Below are 19789 nucleotides of genomic sequence, written 5' to 3'. Positions count from 1 at the left end.
TTGGATGTTATGGAACACATCGATATCCTACTTACTAATCCATACATCACTGATCTCCATCCTGAAGACTACAAGAAGCAGATGGATTTGGCTGTGAAGAAGCTCACGGACCGACTCTTTTTTAATATAGATTTAAGTTCTGGAACGGAGTACACCACCTCAGACTCGTCCAACACGGATGGTAGTGAAGAGATCTAAGGCAATCCAGATTTATGTTTATTGTGTCTTCCAGGTGTAACTGTGTGTTTGTTTAATCAGGTGTAACTGTGTGTTTTTTTAAGTATGTTAGTTATTTAACTATATGTGATGTGTGTTAGTTGTTTAATTTTCAACTACGTGCTTAGTGTGATAAAGTATGTGATGTGTCTTAGCTATTTAATATCTTCACAGTAGTTTATGTGATACCATCTACGGCCTTAAATATACCGTTGTATGTGAGATTGGGTTTTATCCAACACCAAACCTTGGACACATATATCAAGTCATGAAGCATTTATGCATTTCGCACTTATCAACAACCAGTTTCATTTACTTCATTTAATGGAAGTGACTGAAAGAGGCGAGCTTTGACATGCTTTTATTCCCATCAAGAGTTATTGCAATGAAGTTAATATAGGAAATTTGAATCTTCTTAAGGTCACTTCTCATTTAATGAAGTGTGCTACGCCACTTTTATTACAACACATACACTAAAGTGTGTACGCCATCTTATTTAATTATAACATGTTATTTAATTATAACTATTACACATTACCAACAACACATATTATTAGGGGTGTCAATTCGGTTAAACAATTCGGGTTTGGGTTGGGTTTATCAGTTTCGGATTATAACGGGTCGGTTTATAACGGGTTGTAATAATATGCGGGTTAGTTTGGGTCGGTTTTGAAAATTATCGGGTCAGTTCGGTTTGGTTTTTTTAATTGCAGTTTCTATTCGGATTGGGTCCTTATCGGGTCGGGTTATAGTCGGTTCGAGTCATAATCAATTTGGGTTGAAGCGGGTCGGTTTGAAAACAGTTCAAGTGTTAATCAGGACGGGTCGTAATAGGTTCGGGTCATAATTGGGTGAAATCCGGTCCAATCAAATTTGAACTTATGTAGTAACCAAAAAGGCGAAGTGTTCAACTATACCCTGTATCAGTTATACCATTTAAGATTACTTTGGTGTTGATAGAAGCTAAGATGGTGTTATTGTAGATACAAAATTATACCATTGAAATTTATGTTGGTGTACAATGCACAGTCCATTGAGGACCAATTAAAATACCGGAAACCCAGCTACCAAGGGTAACGTGTTCACCTAGTGTAGTCTGTTAATTTTTCACCTAGCTATTAGTAGACTGTCCAGAAAGCCTTCCTGTTGTATCTTGTCAGTCAATAATCATTTAAGGTGTTGAGTGTGTTGACCGAAAATTTAAATTTCCACACTATTAGAACTACAAAATTTGAGTGGCATATTATACCAGTTCGTAGTTAGTATTTTAGAATAGACATTTCTTAGACATTCAGTGTGGTTCGAAATTTTTAGAGGAAATAATAACATAAGTACCATAATGCATAGGATGGTTCCTTAATGTTAGCATAATCATGTTACAATAATTTATATTCAAAATGAATACCATTAAACATCATATTGGTACCAAGTACCTTTTAATTGCTATTAACAAAAATGACAATATGGTACCATCTAAAATAATGATCATATATTTTTGGAACTCTTATTCCCATGAAATGACTGTCCGAATAGTTTTTTCAGTGATCTCCTGCTAGTGGGTGATGCACCACCATGAGGTCCCTGCAAACGTTTGTACAAAATTACGTAGTCAGACAACAACTAACCACAAATTGGATGGTATGAACAATGCACCGCACCAAAAAATAATTATTGCTCTTACGTGGAACGAAAGATTAACAACTTGCCGAACTATCTGTGGTACATCCGGGTGTTTGAGTGGATGGGCCATAGGTTGAACTTCACCTTTGCACCAAAGCACCACTACACCTCCCAGTGAAGCTATAGGACCAAACAAGTCCAACTCATAATTCATAGGGAGTGCTAGTTTAATAAGTAGCAGATCTTCGTACCTGTTACGGCTCTCTGTCACTACCATTATGGTTGGTTGGTGACGTTGGTGAAGTGCATAGAAATGCCGTACAAAACATGGACGGTTCATTCCTCTAGCATTCCAGCATACTATTTTTTTGCCTTTTGGAATGATCGGACTTGAGCTACAGTAAGGAGATGTTGGAGCAGCCTTAATTTTGTGGACATGGAAACGCAGTTGCTGCTCTTTGGAATATGAACAATACACTTGGACATGCAACACCACCGCGACAGTGGCCAATTCCATGACATGGATAGAATCAGTGAAAGAACCAACAAAGACCGGAGATGTCTTCGTTGGTACAGCATACATAGGCAAATTATCAAATTGGTATTGGGGTTTTGGATCAAATATAGGTAATAAATTTTCAGGAATCAACCCTTGTTCCAAGTTTTGTAATTCCCACTCAAGATAATCCCACCAACCCCTATGCATGCCATACGAATCACACAACAAAGGTAAGTGACTAGGGAAGATTTTCTCACCTGATGGTATGAGCATGAATCGTCCAATGAAAGGCTCCCAATAAACAGCAGAAGACAACAACGAAACCCTTAACTCGACTAGTTCTATTGGATCCACGCGATCAATATCATCGTACTTCTTGTAATACACCGTATTGTTGATATCAAACTCTACATCACATGTCTCTAGAGGCTTAAGATACATAACAAAAGGTGGATGATACGGAATTCGTGTAGTAGGGGATAACTGGGTAGATTTTAATTTACTACAAATATTTGGAGAAGTTGTCATTTTAAAAGAACTGATATATCCTCACAACATCAACCTCATATTTATAGTCATATTTATAGTCCAACATTAAATTCACAATAAATACAACTATGACGCCATTTACTCCAACCAATTATATATGACCCCTTCCACATATAAATAAAAAAACACCAACAAAGGATATGAAGGTGTTTTAATTTGTGGCGATGGTTTACGTACAGTACCATATACAGCAACAATGGTACAACATCAACTATTTTAAAATGAATTTAATTATTAATTACTCAGGCGACTCATTAATTTCTGAGTTAATTTGTGACCCACGACGAAGGGTTCAGTCAATATTTATACATCAATATTACTGATTGGAAGCGGTCTCCACGATCAGAATAATACACTTGTTCGAAGGACACCATTCCTTTTAGAAGTATGAATTGCTTAGCCTCCGTGCCTAAGTTCCCTACACTCATTCGTTAGGATAGCCTAGGATAATATGGTATACAATAAAAACCGCAAATATTAATGCATCAGATTCTTCTAGGCAATGAGACTTTTGTTTAGGGTTACAATTACAATTACACAGATCCAACACCAGGTTGGTATCTTTACCTACATAATGGTACAATTTGATGGTATCTTTCCCAACATGATGGTACTCTTGGTATCCTATGTCGTCAGGATGGTATAAATAAGGTACAAGTAGAAGATGAACGACCTCAGTATGTTGATGGGATGGTAGACCTACCTTTCTATACCATCTGATGGGTGGATGGTACAGGAGTTAAACAAATCAGATGGCAGGATAGTACATACTAAATACATCCTAACTAATTCACTTAATTTCGTGAATCTATTTCCATTATTTCCTGAACCTCTTTCCTGAAAATCAAAAACAAAACACCCATTTCATCAACAACAGACCAAGCACCCAAAAAGTTATCTTAACGTAAAACCATCACAACATGTGTTCATCACCACCCACCGATGTTTATACTCAAAATAGAACCCCACACACAAACAGCATTGAAGTATTTAACCCTAAATAAAACAACATAGTCTTTAGTTATAATAATAATAATTCAGATAACCCCTCCAACATCTTTTGTAGTAGCACAACTAGCACCCTTCTGTAAGGCCGTCAAGTTCATGTCGCCTTTCATTGGCTTCTGATCTCAGGTCTTCAATGAGCAGTTGCATCCGTCCAGCTTTAATGTCACCCCCATCCTGCATTATTAACATTAACCAAAACCAAAATTCAACATCAACAACAATTTGATACCCCCATTACAAATTCCAACATCATATTGAACCCAAAACTGGGCTCACTAACTTACCATCTGCCACCTGCTCTTAAATCGATGAGTGCTGTCCTTTATGCATGCAAGCATCACCACCCCACAGCAAACACTGAAACCATTTTGGTAAAAACCCAAGTCACAAAGAAAATACCCAATTCATAAATCGCATTCCAAGTCCAAAATCACATTAACATCGGAAACCAAACTTTTGCAAAGTAATTTCAATAAACAACTTATTTAAATAAACAACAGACATGTCTGGTTGTTGAACAACTCGTAAGGACTCAATAGGCCAAGCTCCAATGGATCCTTCGGGCCAGGTCTGATCATGATGCTTTACCATACAACAACCATACAAACAATAAAGACCATAATTCACCTAAAGCTAATAATAATACCAGTTGTGATGAGAAATTGAAGTTCAAAAATAAAGACCATACCAGTTTGGTTAGAAAATCTTTGTGTTGTGCAACAGGATCAGCGAATAACGAGTCAATGATCCACACCTTTTCTTCCTTGAAAGAAAATGCAGCACACCACCAATGATCGTCCTTCACAACCGGCACAAACACCTGTGTATATCGCAAAAATAAAGGCCTCAAATAATATCAAAAGCTGAAAGAGTAGAAACATAACAACAGCAACTAGCCAAAACTCACCACGCCCAGTTGGCTAGCTAGTACTCCAATCAAAGGTTGGCCGTGCTTTTGGGCAAGTATTTGGGGAGTGTCCATGTCAATTACAAGCTTCATCTGAAAATAAACAAGTTCACATTTTAAAAACATGAATTGCATATGACTAAATGAAATGCATTATCACTAGATCATGACTTATTCACATACCCCATACACCGGATGCAGCATGATCCGTTTGCTGTGGCCTTCATATTTAACAGCCCATTCCTTGTTGTAGATCTTTGATACAACACCAACATATTGGCTTCGCACTTTCCTCCGACAATGAACAACGTCATGGCAATCTTCCCGACGAGCAAATTCATCATCACATTGAAGCATGATTGGTCCACTAACATAAAATGCATTAGTTAATTCCAGTTCACTATTTTTCAGATTTAACTCAAAATTATATAAATATATTATTAACATATGTTACTACACATTACCTGCCACTTTGGGAATTCCAAGACCTGCAATAATTGATGAGGGCAGTATCTGCAGACCCTAGTGTACTTGTCTTCCGATTACCACATACATAGTCATCAGAATACACCTTAGATGAAGGCTTCAAAGATCTCTTACCAACACTACGGTCCCGGTTGCTCTGATCTACAGCACCACCTTTCAAAGAACCACCCTCCTCCTCCTCCAGCTTATCCCCTTGATCATGAACACCTTGCTTCAGCCCCAGTGACCCCCCTCCATCAGACACCTTCTCAGCACCTCCATCACCTAATCCTTTTCCCCCATTTTTCTCAACCCCCCCCCCCTCATTAGGAGCTACAGCAGAAACAACTGCAGCAGAGGGTGATGCAACTAAAGGAACTGCTTCACCGGTTTGGGAGTGATCCGGATCTTCTTCCACACCAAACTGGTCTTTCACCGCTGAAGACACTTGATCAACCACACGCCCTATCGGGTCTTCGACATTCATACCAACCACCTCCTGCAGCTGTCTATACGTCTCTTCAAGCCTACCCTTACTCACTTCCCCTAACATCTCTTCTTGTATGGACTCCGATCTGGAACTCATCACATTCAAAATTGGCGACCTCTCAATAGGTAACCTAACAGGAGACCTCTCCTTAGGGGCATTCCTAACAAACCCCCTGTTAGCAGCATTAAGAATGCTCTCAAATTTTTCCAAATACGGCTTCATCAGTTTCAACACCTATAATCAAATACAACAGAACATCATATCACAAAAAACACAACATAACTCAGACTCCAGTTCAGTTACAAATTCAACTCAATTTGTTTTGTTGTTAGAATAATTTTTATTTCAAATACAATTCCCATTACTTGATATCTCTATGCCTATCTACTACTTTGTTTTAGAGGTGAAAAGTGATGATAAAGTCTAGTTACTAGACTCTCCGTCCCTAAATTACATTCCTACTTCTGGCATTTATTTCTTTAGGGACAAGGAGAGTAGTATATTTTTGCTTTTTACCCAAGAAAATGGATTACTAACCCAAATATAACAACCACCTCAACCCTCACTTCTGATAAAAGGTAAAATTCTAAATCCCATACCTCCTTTCCAACCCTCACTTCTAATGATTCCGCGGAGTCCCGCTCCCATGGATGCCTTTCCCCGTACGCTACATCAACCAACTGAAAAATAAATACGCAACATCAATAATACACAACAGCTATATCAAATACAACAATTCGGATGCAGAAATCAACCAAGTTTCACTTACTTTCTGTTTCCTATAATCTAAAGACGGCAACAAGTCCGCTTGAATAGCTGCAGTAAATTTTTTATCACTCCACACATCGATTCTCGGCATTGTCCCCCAACTCAAAGGAGGCAATGCCAGATGATCCAAATAGAATATCTGCAAAACGAAGCTCAACTAAATACACTAGAACATGACACGATTAAGAATCACAATACACAAACCAATGCCAGATTTAGAAGCTCACCATCAGAAACAGGGCACATCCACCCCCACCAGCAGCATACCCTTTCGGGTCAAATCTTTTGTGAAACTCCCGCACAGAACCCATCAGCCTACTATGCACACAAGAACACCAGTCATACTCAGCAGCACCAGCCCCTACAGTAACTGCAGGTAACAAGCTAGTACACATGCTCTGACCGTTAGTCGTTGGACACAAAATGCAGCCCAAAACAACTATAAGAAAGGCCCTCATAAAATTGTCCTTCTCCTCCTCCGTTCCAATAGGCATCAACCCTAAACACTCATATGCCTTCTGAATCGAGATATTCTCTCGCCCACTTGCATTCAACTCACCATAATGCGTAACAATGTCCGTTACTTTACTCTGCATTACGGGATCCTCTACCATATCTGGCACAGGTCTTGGACCCCGGGGCAGATCAAATATACACCTCCATTGCTCAGGACCTAAAGGCAATTCCTGCCCATCAACACCAACTAACACACTCCTATCATGATCAACCCTTGTCATGAGCCAATAACAAAACCGCCGATCAATTTTTTTAACTTTCAGCTTCATCAAGCCACCAAACCCACAACTAGTCACAAGGTCTATTTTCCCTTGATCAATTTTCAAGATACTGATCAACTCACAAAAAACAGAAACCCGGCAGTTGTAATTTGCAGACTGAAATAAATAAATAAATAAATAAATTATACCAAACACTACCAGAAAACCACTCATAATTCAAGACAAAATTAACATAACCTACTCACACCAAAAAAGAGGGATCATGGTTTACCTTCCCACACTTCCTCAACTGCGTACTAACAACAACCCCTTTCATTTTCACCTTCTCACCAACCGATGGACCAGGTTCTAGATCAATCTACAAAATCAAAATGCATGTATAAATACTAAAGACCTAACAACCACAACATATTTTAACAAAAAAAATAATTACTTTACTTCACCTCATCATCAATATCAATTCGCCGCCTCTGTACTTGGCCCGACCTCTGCACTGGAGGGGACCTCTCCACATATTGTCTGTGGACTGGAGGGGGCCTTTCAACATATTGCCTCTGCACTTTAGGCGGCCTCTCAACGTATTCCCTCTCAATTGCAGACGGCCTCTCCACGTACTGCCTCTCCACGTACTGCCTCTGCGGCCTTTGTACAAATTGCCTTTTCACAGCTGCCGGACGCTTCACCGTTCTATAAATCCTCTTCTGTTGCTGAACAGGTTTGCTGCTGGAAGTTTTGGGCACATCATTTACTTGCTTCTCAACCAGTTTCCGCTTACGCCCGCTCTGAGCAGGTTCTAGGAACTCCACCTCTTCAACATAATCACCACCACCTAACACCTCATCTGGATCCTCTTCTTCCACCTCCTCTACATAATCATCGTCTTCAGAACTGCCCCCTTCACTGCCATCATCCTCCTGGTCATCTTCAAATTCATCCTCTACTACTTCCTCCACTACAACATCCTCCACCACAGCTTTCAGTTTTCTTTTACCCGTTTGTTTGCTGCTAGAAGCCGGGACAGGAGTGTTCTTCATAATGTTTTTCAAGCTGGCCTAAAAAAGTAATAACAACAATATTTAACAAATCTATTGAACTACTAACAAATTCAGAATTCTGTAAACCAAGCTAGTACGACCAACTACAACACAACTTCATTACACTCACCCCCCAATTACGTCTGCAGCTTATTGAGGAGTCACCACACCTCTCCAACACCATGACTATAACAAAGGATAAATACATTTCATTAAATACACACCATGAACACATGCATGCTACAAAGATAAAAAAAAATTTGAAAATATTTCACATATTCAGATAGAATATAATGTTAGCCCAGCTCCTAATAATAAAATATTTCCCAAAGGGCAAGAATGAAAGAAAAATACAACCACAAAATTGTTAAATGAGTGCAACAACATCATGACTACATAGTGTTAGCCCAGCTCCTAATAAAACATATATTACTTTGTTCACCTTCTCTTCCCACAAACTTAAGTGTACAACAATTTTCCCGCAAAAGTAATTCCTTAATCTATAATAATGTGATTTACAGAATCCAAAACTAATTCCTTATAAAAATTAAGTACAGCCACTCACTTAAAATATATGGATAACAACGATGGGTACCATTATCACTTTAACACGACATGAAAGCAAGACCAACAGTCAAAACTCCTACTCAATTGAAAGCACACACTAAACATATAAATAGCACTGAAGAGAGATATATAGCCACTATGGCTTACACGAACCACTAGTAAAAGATATGATAGCTAATAGTCCCTTACAATTCATCAAAAGAATGATCTCACAGCACTTAATATCTTCTTTCTTTTTCTCTACTTGGAATGTCACGCAGTTGAACTACTTGAACAGCAAGCAGCCAAGCACACAATCTAAACTAATTTCCTCATTTTAGATTACACAGAAATAGCTAGGACACTTCTCTAAAGGTCACTAATATTTTTCTAATAGTATAAAAATAAACTTGAACTTCATGTGCTATTGGGAAAATAGTAATAAATAAATATAAATATATATGTACAACTAACACAGGATGGTATATAATACAGCAAAAATGGGACTAAGCCAACACCAACCAATACACTACAAACTCCTAATGGTATTCATACAACACCGACACTACACCTAACAGCACCAACCTCTCAAATCATTTTAGTAAACAGACCACACCCTCAAATCATCAGTTTCAACAAACCTTCCTTCATTTGCATCTCTAGTCCGGAAATTAACACTCTAATTATCTCCAAATAATTCATGGCAGAACAATCCACTCAGAAATACCCAACACAAAACACAATTAATGCATCCGATTTTGGAGAAACCATCATAAAAACAATCAAAGACAACACAAAATCAGAGAATTACAGCAGAACCTATATTACAGCAGAACCCAAACCAGAAACAATATCAACAAATAGCAACCCAACACACTAACTAACACAAATTACAAAATTAGTGACATTTAAACAAACTTAAGCCACGGTAAACCCTAACCCTCCAAAATTAGTGACATTTAAACAAACTATACAAACATTTTGAAATCAAGAGAAGAGAATTACCAAATGCTCTTCGGAAATGCTACTTCACTGCCGATCTTCTCGCGTCTTTACTGCCGATCTTCTCGCGTCCACTACTAGCTTCAAAACAACGAAATTTGAAAACGCCGGAGCACTTCTAAGTTTTCTGTCTCAATCGTTTCTTCAAAACCCCATGAAAATTTTCTCTCTCTGCCTTTTCAGTTACTCCCTCCAAAAGCCTTACAATCTCTCTCCACTTTCTTGACTTTTCATTTCAAAATTTTGCTGTACACGTGTGGGCCCCTACTACTGTTTTTTCTTTTTTTTTTTATATAAAGTAAGTCAGCTTTAACATGAAATTACCATGGTACCCTTGGTTGAGACCAAACTGGTCTCAAGTATCTAGAGACCAAGAAATCCTCGTTATACACCTTTTTAGGAAGTGCATTCTTATCAACAGAAAATAAGTTCAGGCGTTCAGCTATCAAGTAGAGTAGTAGACAAAATCGAAAATTTGTTTATCATGGAGTATCATTTTCGTATAATCCGTAATCTATTTACTACTCCGTATTACTAAAGCAGAAGTAGCTGACATCACCATTGCCCACGTGTCACTTTCTCAAATAAAATTTTCTCGCCAAATGCAGTGATGATGACAACTTTTTTTTTTTATTTATTTTTTACAGTTATCATATTTAATATTTTTGAAATTTAAATATTGGAAACTTCTATATTTACAACTAAAACCTATCAATTTATCGTTGGAAATTGAAATAATTTTTATTAGCACACTAATAAATGACCTCATTGAACTATAAATTAGACAACGTTGAACAGATACTATTATATAATAATTAAGTGTGCAAAAAAAAAAGTATGTGCATAATTTTTTAACTAAATGTGCAAAATAAAAAAAAAATATTCTTCAAAAAAAAAAAAATAATAAAATAAAAAAAAAAAAATAAAAATGATTCAAATTTGATGTGCATAATTTTGAACACAATGTACACAAATACACAATGCTATACCAAGTAAATCAAGGGGCATTCTTGATATTCCGCCTGCTTAAATCGGGGGTATTTATGTAGTTTCTTCATCATGACATGGTATATTGGGGCCACACAACGATGTCCACGCAACAAAACGTTGGGTTCCGTCATGTTTTCATTTTGCTCCATTTTTTTGTAGTCCGTCAACAATAATTTTATTTGGGTAGGGTTGTTCATTAGTCATTTAATTGGTTAGGGTTAAGTTCTTCATTGTTTTCCTCGATTTGATTTCAACTCTTCTCAAATTCGTTGTCATGCCATATATAGTTAGCCAACCAATAATCATTTGCTCGATTTGCCTCCCTATAGCATTGAGTAACAACAACTTCCCAATCTCTACATGAGATGAGAGTCTTGCATTTGCAAAATAATATGTATATAAGTGAAAAATTGATACTCCTTATTATGGAAGTATACAATATAACAAATCCAACAATGTATTATACAATAACATTTGTTTTTATATATTAGTAAGTTAATCAATTTAAAACCATTAAGTGAACAGCGAAAAAAAAAAAAATCAAAATGTAACACTTATCGAGAGGAGTAAACAATATCCATTATCAAACGGAGAAAATGAAGTAACATGTGTCGAATTTAGGAAAATCTAATATGATTAAAGTTGGAATAAATAGTCAAATTACTACGTACTAGTTTCGTACGTACAAGACAAGTTTTACAGAATTACAGCATCCAATTCTAATCCCACCCGTTCCTTCACTCACCAAAGTCACCTCCTTTTCATCAAAGTGGACCAACTAACAATTTTATTCTATCATTAACACAAGGCTCACAAATATAGAAACAAGTAGTTCAAATGAATTCTACCTTCTTAAAAACAAACCAATAAAAGAGGTAGCAAATTGGCAATAATACCAATTTAATAAAAAGGGATTATTATACAACTAACAAGCTGCAAGTCAAAAGAAAAATTCAATTTAAACTATGAGAAGAACAAAACGCCAACAAGACTCATCACTCACCTCCCTAGCTACAAATTAAAGCTAATACGACTCCACTTCCCATCCTTACATTTTTTACTACATAATTTTAAAATATTTCATGCCCTTTTTTTTTTGTTGTTGTGAAATCATGCCAAATTTCATCCTTATTATTAAAAATAAATAAATATAATTGATATTTTCATGTGTTACTTTTTTTTTTTGTCATTTTACGCCATACTCTTGTCACCAGTTCACTGTTCACCATCATGATAAATGGTGTGTCAATTTCAAAATAAATAAATAAATAATAATAATAACAACAAAATAAAGTGATGGTACTTTTTGAAGTAGCATTTGAAAGATAAATAATTTAATTTCACTTAAATATTTATTCATTCAACCTAGGATTTGTTGTATTGTATCTTTGTATATCAATGAGTTAATATGAAAAGTTAATGGTACGGTTAAGTATCATGTCACAAATGAAAACGATTTCAAGCATCGGAAACTAATATATATAATTAATTAATTAACTACTACGACAACTAACATCCACCACAAGCTTGTCTATCTTGAGGCGGAACAACCACCAAGGCTAGGCCCTGACCGACCCCAAGTGAGCCCCAGGCCAAGTAAATTTTTCTTCACTCCATATCAAACTTAAATACTAGAAGTATATTTTTTCAACATATGTTGCAACACAATGGTTAATTTGATGAGGTAATTAGAGACTTAGATCTTTAGAAGTGTCTATTTAGCTACATGCCTACATTGCATGGATGGGATTTAATTTTTAAAGTTTTACTACTGCAAAGTCTTCTATCTATAACATGAAAAGGTAAGGGTTAAAAGTTAGGTATTTATTTTCTTTTTTGGGAAGATTTTTTGAGACTAAAGACTTCAAGTTGGTTGGCATCGAAAAGAAATGTGCACCAACATAATACATGACATGTATAGTAGGACTCCATTAAAATAAATTCGAATACAATTGCATGAAATCACAACCAACAATTTCCAACTCCCATTACTCTTTCTTTTTTTCATTTATTTTCTCATCTTTCAAACCAACTCCCAATAATCATACTACAACCATCATCATTAACTTATTATATTTACAGTTAATGCTCCAGATTAGGGTTACAAGCAATGTAGCTTCCTCGCTCCTCCTTAGACTTTCATGGAATAAACATTATTTTTGGAACGAAGTAAATTAATGTTTTATTTTAATTTATGGAAAACCCTTAATTTATTAATTAGTTCGACAAGATTTTCATATACTTTTTGTAGTTTCTAATGTTTTTTATATCGTTTTCCTCATTATTATCACATTATTACCTCACCATATTCTTAATTATTTAGATAAACGATCAATGTATGCACCCTTATCAGTCAAAAGTGGAAATATTAGGTTGGTTAAATGAAACAATAATTATACTCACCAATTAACGTGTAAATTTATTCGCATTTTATATCAACACTCCATCCTAATTTAATCAATAAAGGATTTTATATGCAATTTTTAGGATAAGGAATAGTAATAATATTAGATCTCGAAAATATAGGAGACTGAGATATTTAAGAATATAACAAGTGTTTTCTCATGGTTGGTATGTATTATACTTAGAATATCGAATTAGGGGCAAAATTACCCCTACTTACTTTTTAACTACCTCATCCTATTCAACTAAAATTTAATTTGTTTTTTTAAAACTCATCATATCTATCCAATCCCTGTCCATACCTAGTCACGAACTCAATCCCTATATAGTGAAATAAACGAGCGGTTTACCTCCAATCCCCATCACCTTAAACAAATCTCTCTCCATAAGCGTTACGAGTAAAATTAAAATCTACTAGCAATAACTCAGCATTGTGCATCCGGGTACACTAGTCAAGTTGCATAAACCAACACTAGAATCCTGGCTAAATCTATCACCCAATAATTTATCCATAAAAATCCAACAATCATAATTCAAATTCATAATTCATAATTTCATACATATAAAATCTCCCTCTCTTCCTTCCTTCCTTCTTCTCTCCCACCACTCTCTTTCTCTCTCTTCAACCACTCCCACTTTCTCTCTCCTCAAATGGCAACCACCACTAACACCACACCCTCACCCATTAAATCTCTCTCACTACCCTTCAAAACACGTGTCAAAGTCACAGCCATCAACTTCGCCACCGACATTGTCCGCCGTACAGATGGCACAATCAACCGCACCCTCATGAACCTTCTAGACCGCCGCGTCGGACCCAATCCCACCCCTTACAACTCCGTCTCAACCCACGACGTCGTTTTCGACCCTTCCAACAATCTCTGGTTTCGCCTCTTCGTCCCTCACAAATCCGACGTCGTTTCATTCCCCATCATCGTCTTCTTCCACGGCGGCGGTTTCGCCTTCCTCAGCGCCGCCTCCAACGCATACGACGCCGTTTGCCGTCGTTTCGCCCGCAAACTAAACGCCGTCGTTTGCTCCGTCGAATACCGCCCCTCGCCGGAACACAAATTCCCTTCCCAATACGACGACACCTTCGCCGTCCTTAAATTCCTCGACAACCCCGATAATCGGAAAAACCTCCCATTCTGGCCGGAAAAAGCTGACTTGTCAACCGTATTCTTCGCCGGAGATTCCGCCGGCGGTAACCTCGCACACCACCTCGCCGTAAACTACGCGAAATCATCCTCCACTTTCTCTCTCCTCAAAGTCATCGGACTCGTCAACATCCAACCCTTTTTCGGCGGGAAAGAGCGAGTCAACTCGGAAATCGAACTCGAGGGTGCGCCAGTTGTGTCAATGGATCGAACCCAGTGGTTGTGGAAGGCGTTTTTACCAGATGGGCTGGACTGTGATCATTGGGCCGTGAATGTAAGTGGGCCGAATGCAATAGATATAAGTCGGGTCGAATACCCGCCCACATTGTTGTTTGTGGGCGGGTTTGACCCGTTGAAGGATTGGCAAAAGAGGTATTATGAGTGGTTGAGAAGAAATGGGAAAGATGTGAAGTTGGTGGAATATTCTAGTGCTATTCATGCTTTTTACGTTTTTCCTGAATTGCCTGAAGCTGAGTTGTTGTTTGCTGAGGTTAAGGAGTTTTTCAACAACCAAATTTCTAAAGTTAGGCGAACTAAAATTTGAGCTGCTTTTGTTATTATTATTTTTTTAGTATCTTTATTTGGTTCAATTTAGTTGTGTATTATGTTCATTGATTTCAGAATTTGGGAAAAAAGAAAAAAAAAAGATTAATATATATAAACCTATTATTATGTATAGGGTTTATATATATATAATGCTTCGTAATTATTAATGGCATGTCAAGTCGTTTAGGTTTATGGAGATGCTCTCTAGTTTGATAACCTAAACTCGTTGTTGATTAACTTTTGTGTGGTTCCATGTATAATCTAATAGTTATATTGTTAAATTTCTCTATTTTGTTATAATGTTATGTGAATTTTTTAGATGAAGATTTTAAATAATTGAGATATATGTTACTTTGAAGTTACAAGAACATATTGATAATGATGATTAGAGTGATGATGAAACGGTTCGAAATTGATGAGAGATCAATTGGAGTTTGCTTAAAATTTATTAGGATTAGGGTATGTTGGATGGAGTAGTCAGTACTCAGTAGTGTACTAGTGTACTAGTGTATGATTAAAGTCGAGAATATAGTGTAAAACTACTATGAATAAATAATTGTTTCAATGGGTTTTCTATTCTAAAGAAAATTAATTTGATATAATGTTTGATCTACTTAAAATAGAAAGTGCGTCTTTTAATTGGTAGGGACAAAATAAAGGGAAAAAGTTTATATCACACATAGTCTAATTAGGCAAACAGTTTGAAAGGACTAGCTTGATTAATGATTACAAGTAGCTTAAACACGAAACACGAATGTTATGGTGCTTCAATTCTAATCGCGCATGGAATAGTACGCTCCCATTAGATTAGGCATGCTTATGTATATCACCACTAAGAATAAAATTATTTTTGAATGAAGAATATTATGACATTTTTTATGAGAATTATGCACAAGAGAGATGCATATATATGAAGTAAAGTAGTCCGTAAACAATAATTCTCGAACCTCCCACGCATTGAGAACATATATGCTTTATAAACTTAGATAAATCAAAGAATTGCAAATTATGGAGACTTGGAGAGATTAGAAAAATCAAAATTTACAAAATAATTGTACATACTACTGTATGTAGTTAGGTTTAGTAGTGTTTATAAGAGAGATAAATTTATATTGCTATAGTGGGTGTGGCTGTGTATTCATCTTATTTTTATTTATCTAAAATCAGAATTTATTTTCACTTTTATGAGTAAAGATGAAGTTATCTTAAAATTGTAAATTGAGCTTTGATAACTTGACCAAAATTTATCAAAATCTATTTTAGTTTAAAACTTATCTTAACTCTATTTAATTTAAATTGATGTTGTTAGAAAATTATTATTATTTGTCCTAACTACACATCAAGTACATTACTACTCCCTCTGTCCCCAATTGTTTGCCCTGAATCATAAATCTATTTTATTAAGGTTTTGGGCAAAAATGATGCACATGGGATGACACAAATATCAATGAGGAGAGAGATAAAGAGAGTGCAAGTGAGAAAACATGCCAAAAATAATATGGAGCAATCTTTTAGGGACACCTTAAAAAAGAAAGTGGAGCAAACAATTAGGAACAGAGGGAGTACTATGACTTAATTTTCACATAGTTTAATATTAATCTTACCTAAAATAAAACTTTGGAACAAATGATGGTACACTTGGCATATAAGTATACAACATAAAAGTATTTTATACATCCATATAATTGGTACCATTATTATAATATTATCTTTGTAATATAATATCCATTTTTTCTTTGGAAGTTGCGGTGAAAATTGACTCTTTGGGATTTCCCACTTAAGGAAGAGAGCGCAAAGATAATGGCATGTCCCCTTAAAAGAGAAAGTGACTATTTATGAATATTATGACTATTACGTGGAGCCGGAGGTGCATGTTGTTAATTGACAAGTAGATTTCATGACTCTTTTTATGAATAAATTTAAAACAAGGTGATACTCCTTACTCCCTCTGTCTCTAATTATTGGCTTCATTTTTTTTAAGGTGTCCCTATAAGATTGCCCTATACTGCTTTTGGCATGTTTTCCCACTTCCACTCTCTCTATCTCTCTCTTCATTGATATTTGTGCCAACCCATGTGCACCATTTTTTGCCCAAAGGCTTAATAAAGTGAATTTGTGGTTTGGGGCAATCAATTAGGGACAGAGGGAGTATTTCCTTGACATTTATGATTAATAGTCCTACATCCTACTTCGTCCTACAACAGCAAGGATTTTTAATAAACATCAGTAACATGTACACTGGTACAAATTCCGAGACTGATTATATACTACCTCCGTTAATGGTTATCTGCAACTTTGGGGTATTATTTGTGAGGTATAAAAAAATTTCAAAGTTACAGATAACCATTAACGGAGGTTGTATTAAAAACATCTTGTCAAAAAAAAAAAAAAAAACAAAAAAAAACAAACTATACAGTATACACTGCATTGATTAAATTTTATAAAAATCAGACCAAATCTCTTTGTTTCATGTGAAGAGAACATGTCCCTGATTTATCACTTTAACGTTATCTAAAATATCTGTTATACATCTAGATTTATATACATACCACACATACAAAACTATTGAACAATATTTACGAAGTACTTGTATTATATTGCATGTTTGTTTTAGTTCCACATAAACAAGAAATTCTGTGCATAATGATGTGTATAATAGAGTAAACAATGGTGTACAATTGTATACGAGTACATAATAAATTAATAATGAATAATATTTCAAAATTAATTATCAATAATCACGTAAAGGTGTTGTTTAATTTGATTTATTTAATCTTTTTTACATGAATTATTATTATTATTATTATTTATTTCTTTTTTTGAAAGGGAGCACAAGGCTTAATCATTTATTAACTATAACTAAAACAAAAATTTGCTGACATCACCTTCTCTCTCAAATATATATATGTCACTTTCTCATGAAAATTTTTCCGACCAAATGCACTTATGATGTCATATATATTTTGTTTTTGTTTTTTTTTTGAATTGGTTATTTTTTTTATTTTTAATCATTTTCATTTCAATCTTTTGACTGTGTCAATAAATAAATAAAATTTATTTTTGGTTGGAATAAATAAATTGCTATTTAGAAATAGGCTTTTATTTTTATATTTTGTTACTCATGTAATTTATGATGATAGTTTCATATCTTTTATGATTTAATTTATAAGTATGTATAATAAAATAAATAATAGAAATGAGCTATTTTATTTCAATAATTTTTATAATCCGTGCATCGCACGGGTCTAATCTAGTTCATTAATATATAAGATTATCCATGAGTACGTAAGGAGACATCATTTGGCACATATTTCTCCCAAATTTGCTCAACATTAAATGGAATGTACTTAGCAAGATTATCAGCCTCATAGCGGTAAAGGCTACACATACAATTGTTGTATGTGGTCCCTACATACAACTCTAATTTGTAATGCTTCTATTGGCTAAAATAATAGGCACAAGTTCCATTAAATTCAATTTATATTTTGACTCCTAATTTTCTCCCATGTTTTGTTGATGTGTCAAATTTCTAATGGTGTTGTATGTAGGGACAACATACAATGATTGTATGTGTATCGGCTCTCGCCTCATAGCATCCAAAAGAGTTGCATCCAAATCAGTGAGGTGGGTGGCCCCTTTTGACAAGCGGTTAGTAACCACTTGACAATCAATTTCAATAACAACGGTCCAAGGGCCTATTCTAATTTACTGAACTGTGTTGAACTGAAATGAATAGAGTTGAAATGAATTTTATTCCGACACTCCGTGTAACACGTTGACGTTGAAAATAATTACAAGTACGCCGTAATATTATTAATCGTTTCTTTTGACGGAGTACGAAAACAGTTGGACTCATGATTCATGGATTGAATTTGGATTTGTCACTTTTGTCAGTGGTCCACTGGTGCGGGTAGCTAGTAAACAAAGTAGGACCAATGGATGGAAAATGCAACCGAAACTACTCAATCAAAAGTCTTCCCCCAACCATCTTGTGGACCTTGTATTGTTGCATGTAGATCATTATTGCTTCCTTTTAAATTAGTTGTATCATTATCCTTGTTAATTACGGAGTAACAAACTAGTGTGTAAATAGGAGTTTTTAAGAATAATAAGTTACTCATTTTAATTTTTTATTGTTATGTTTTGTATTATGTAGTATGTATGGTGATTAAAAAAGTAAAGTATAAATATATACTCCGTACATTTTATAATTTCAAAATTATATATTCTACTACTTTACAGTTTTTTTTATAACTTAATGAGAGTCTTAAAAAAAATGTACAATTATAAGTAAAAGTAATTTATTTCAATGAAAAAAAAAACCAAAATCTAAGGGCTTGTTTGGCATCATTTTTGTTTTTTAGTTTCCTGTTTTTTTTTAAAAAACTAAAATCCAAAAACAAGAAACAAGAAAAAAGTGTTTCCACCTTTTTGTAGTCAGTTTTCAAAATTATTATGATTTTAATAAGTTTAAATAATTTTTGATTCATTATGTGACATATATTATATACTTTTATACAACAAAAAAAAAAAAAAACAAAGCAATGCCAAACGAACCCTAAAAGGCCTGTTTTATAAATAGCAGTTCTCTTTTCTTTTAACATGGAAGCAACAAGTATGACAGCCTAAAAGAGACATGTTATTTAAGACATGTCTTTATTATTTTAACATGGAAAGCGGACCACTTATCTTAAATAAGCGGTCTCTTTGAACACTTTTTTTTTTCCCAAAAACCCCTTGTGCCTTCGTGGGTCCGCCACAGTAGATACTCACTTGTCTAATAATATAGTTCCCGTTTTCCTATCTAGGAGAACTAAAATTTTGTTCCTGTTTCTATTTTTTTGGATAGTAT

The 19789-nt window shown here is 35.2% G+C and overlaps 1 protein-coding gene, 1 long non-coding RNA gene and 1 pseudogene across 2 annotated transcripts; 1 reads left to right on the top strand and 2 right to left on the bottom strand.

Moving 5' to 3' along the window:
- Positions 1-3941: 3941 nt before the first annotated feature.
- LOC145626463 (uncharacterized) lies at positions 3942-4484 on the bottom strand. Its single transcript, XR_014111009.1, has 3 exons — positions 4395-4484; positions 4177-4249; positions 3942-4066 (listed from the first exon to the last, which is right to left on the bottom strand). It is a non-coding gene; the product is annotated as an uncharacterized LOC145626463 (long non-coding RNA).
- A 775-nt stretch (positions 4485-5259) lies between these two features.
- On the bottom strand, positions 5260-10123 carry LOC145627531 (uncharacterized). Its single transcript, XM_081679914.1, has 7 exons — positions 9845-10123; positions 7703-8311; positions 7531-7617; positions 6750-7415; positions 6524-6661; positions 6354-6434; positions 5260-5988 (listed from the first exon to the last, which is right to left on the bottom strand). Exons 2-7 carry the CDS (start codon positions 8291-8293, stop codon positions 5260-5262), a joined length of 2292 nt encoding a protein of 763 aa, XP_081536040.1. The 5' UTR covers positions 8294-8311; positions 9845-10123.
- A 3653-nt stretch (positions 10124-13776) lies between these two features.
- LOC145626461 (putative carboxylesterase 18 pseudogene) lies at positions 13777-15261 on the top strand (annotated as a pseudogene).
- The last annotated feature ends 4528 nt before the right edge of the window (positions 15262-19789 follow it).

Source organism: Chenopodium album, chromosome 4, assembly GCF_948465745.1.
Source record: "Chenopodium album chromosome 4, dcCheAlbu1.1, whole genome shotgun sequence".
NCBI lineage: Eukaryota > Viridiplantae > Streptophyta > Magnoliopsida > Caryophyllales > Amaranthaceae > Chenopodium > Chenopodium album.
This window is presented reverse-complemented; position numbering and strand designations above follow the sequence as displayed.

What these genes read in the sequence shown, in the direction of transcription:
- LOC145627531 (XM_081679914.1), bottom strand. Translation starts at nt 8,293, where the DNA reads ATGAAGAACACTCCTGTCCCGGCTTCTAGCAGCAAACAAACGGGTAAA. An exon ending in AGTTGAGGAAGTGTGGGAAG is followed by an intron (nt 7,416 to 7,530) that starts GTAAACCATGAT and finishes TATTTATTTCAG; the next exon opens with TCTGCAAATTACAACTGCCG. An exon ending in TAGATTATAGGAAACAGAAA is followed by an intron (nt 6,435 to 6,523) that starts GTAAGTGAAACT and finishes TTTATTTTTCAG; the next exon opens with TTGGTTGATGTAGCGTACGG.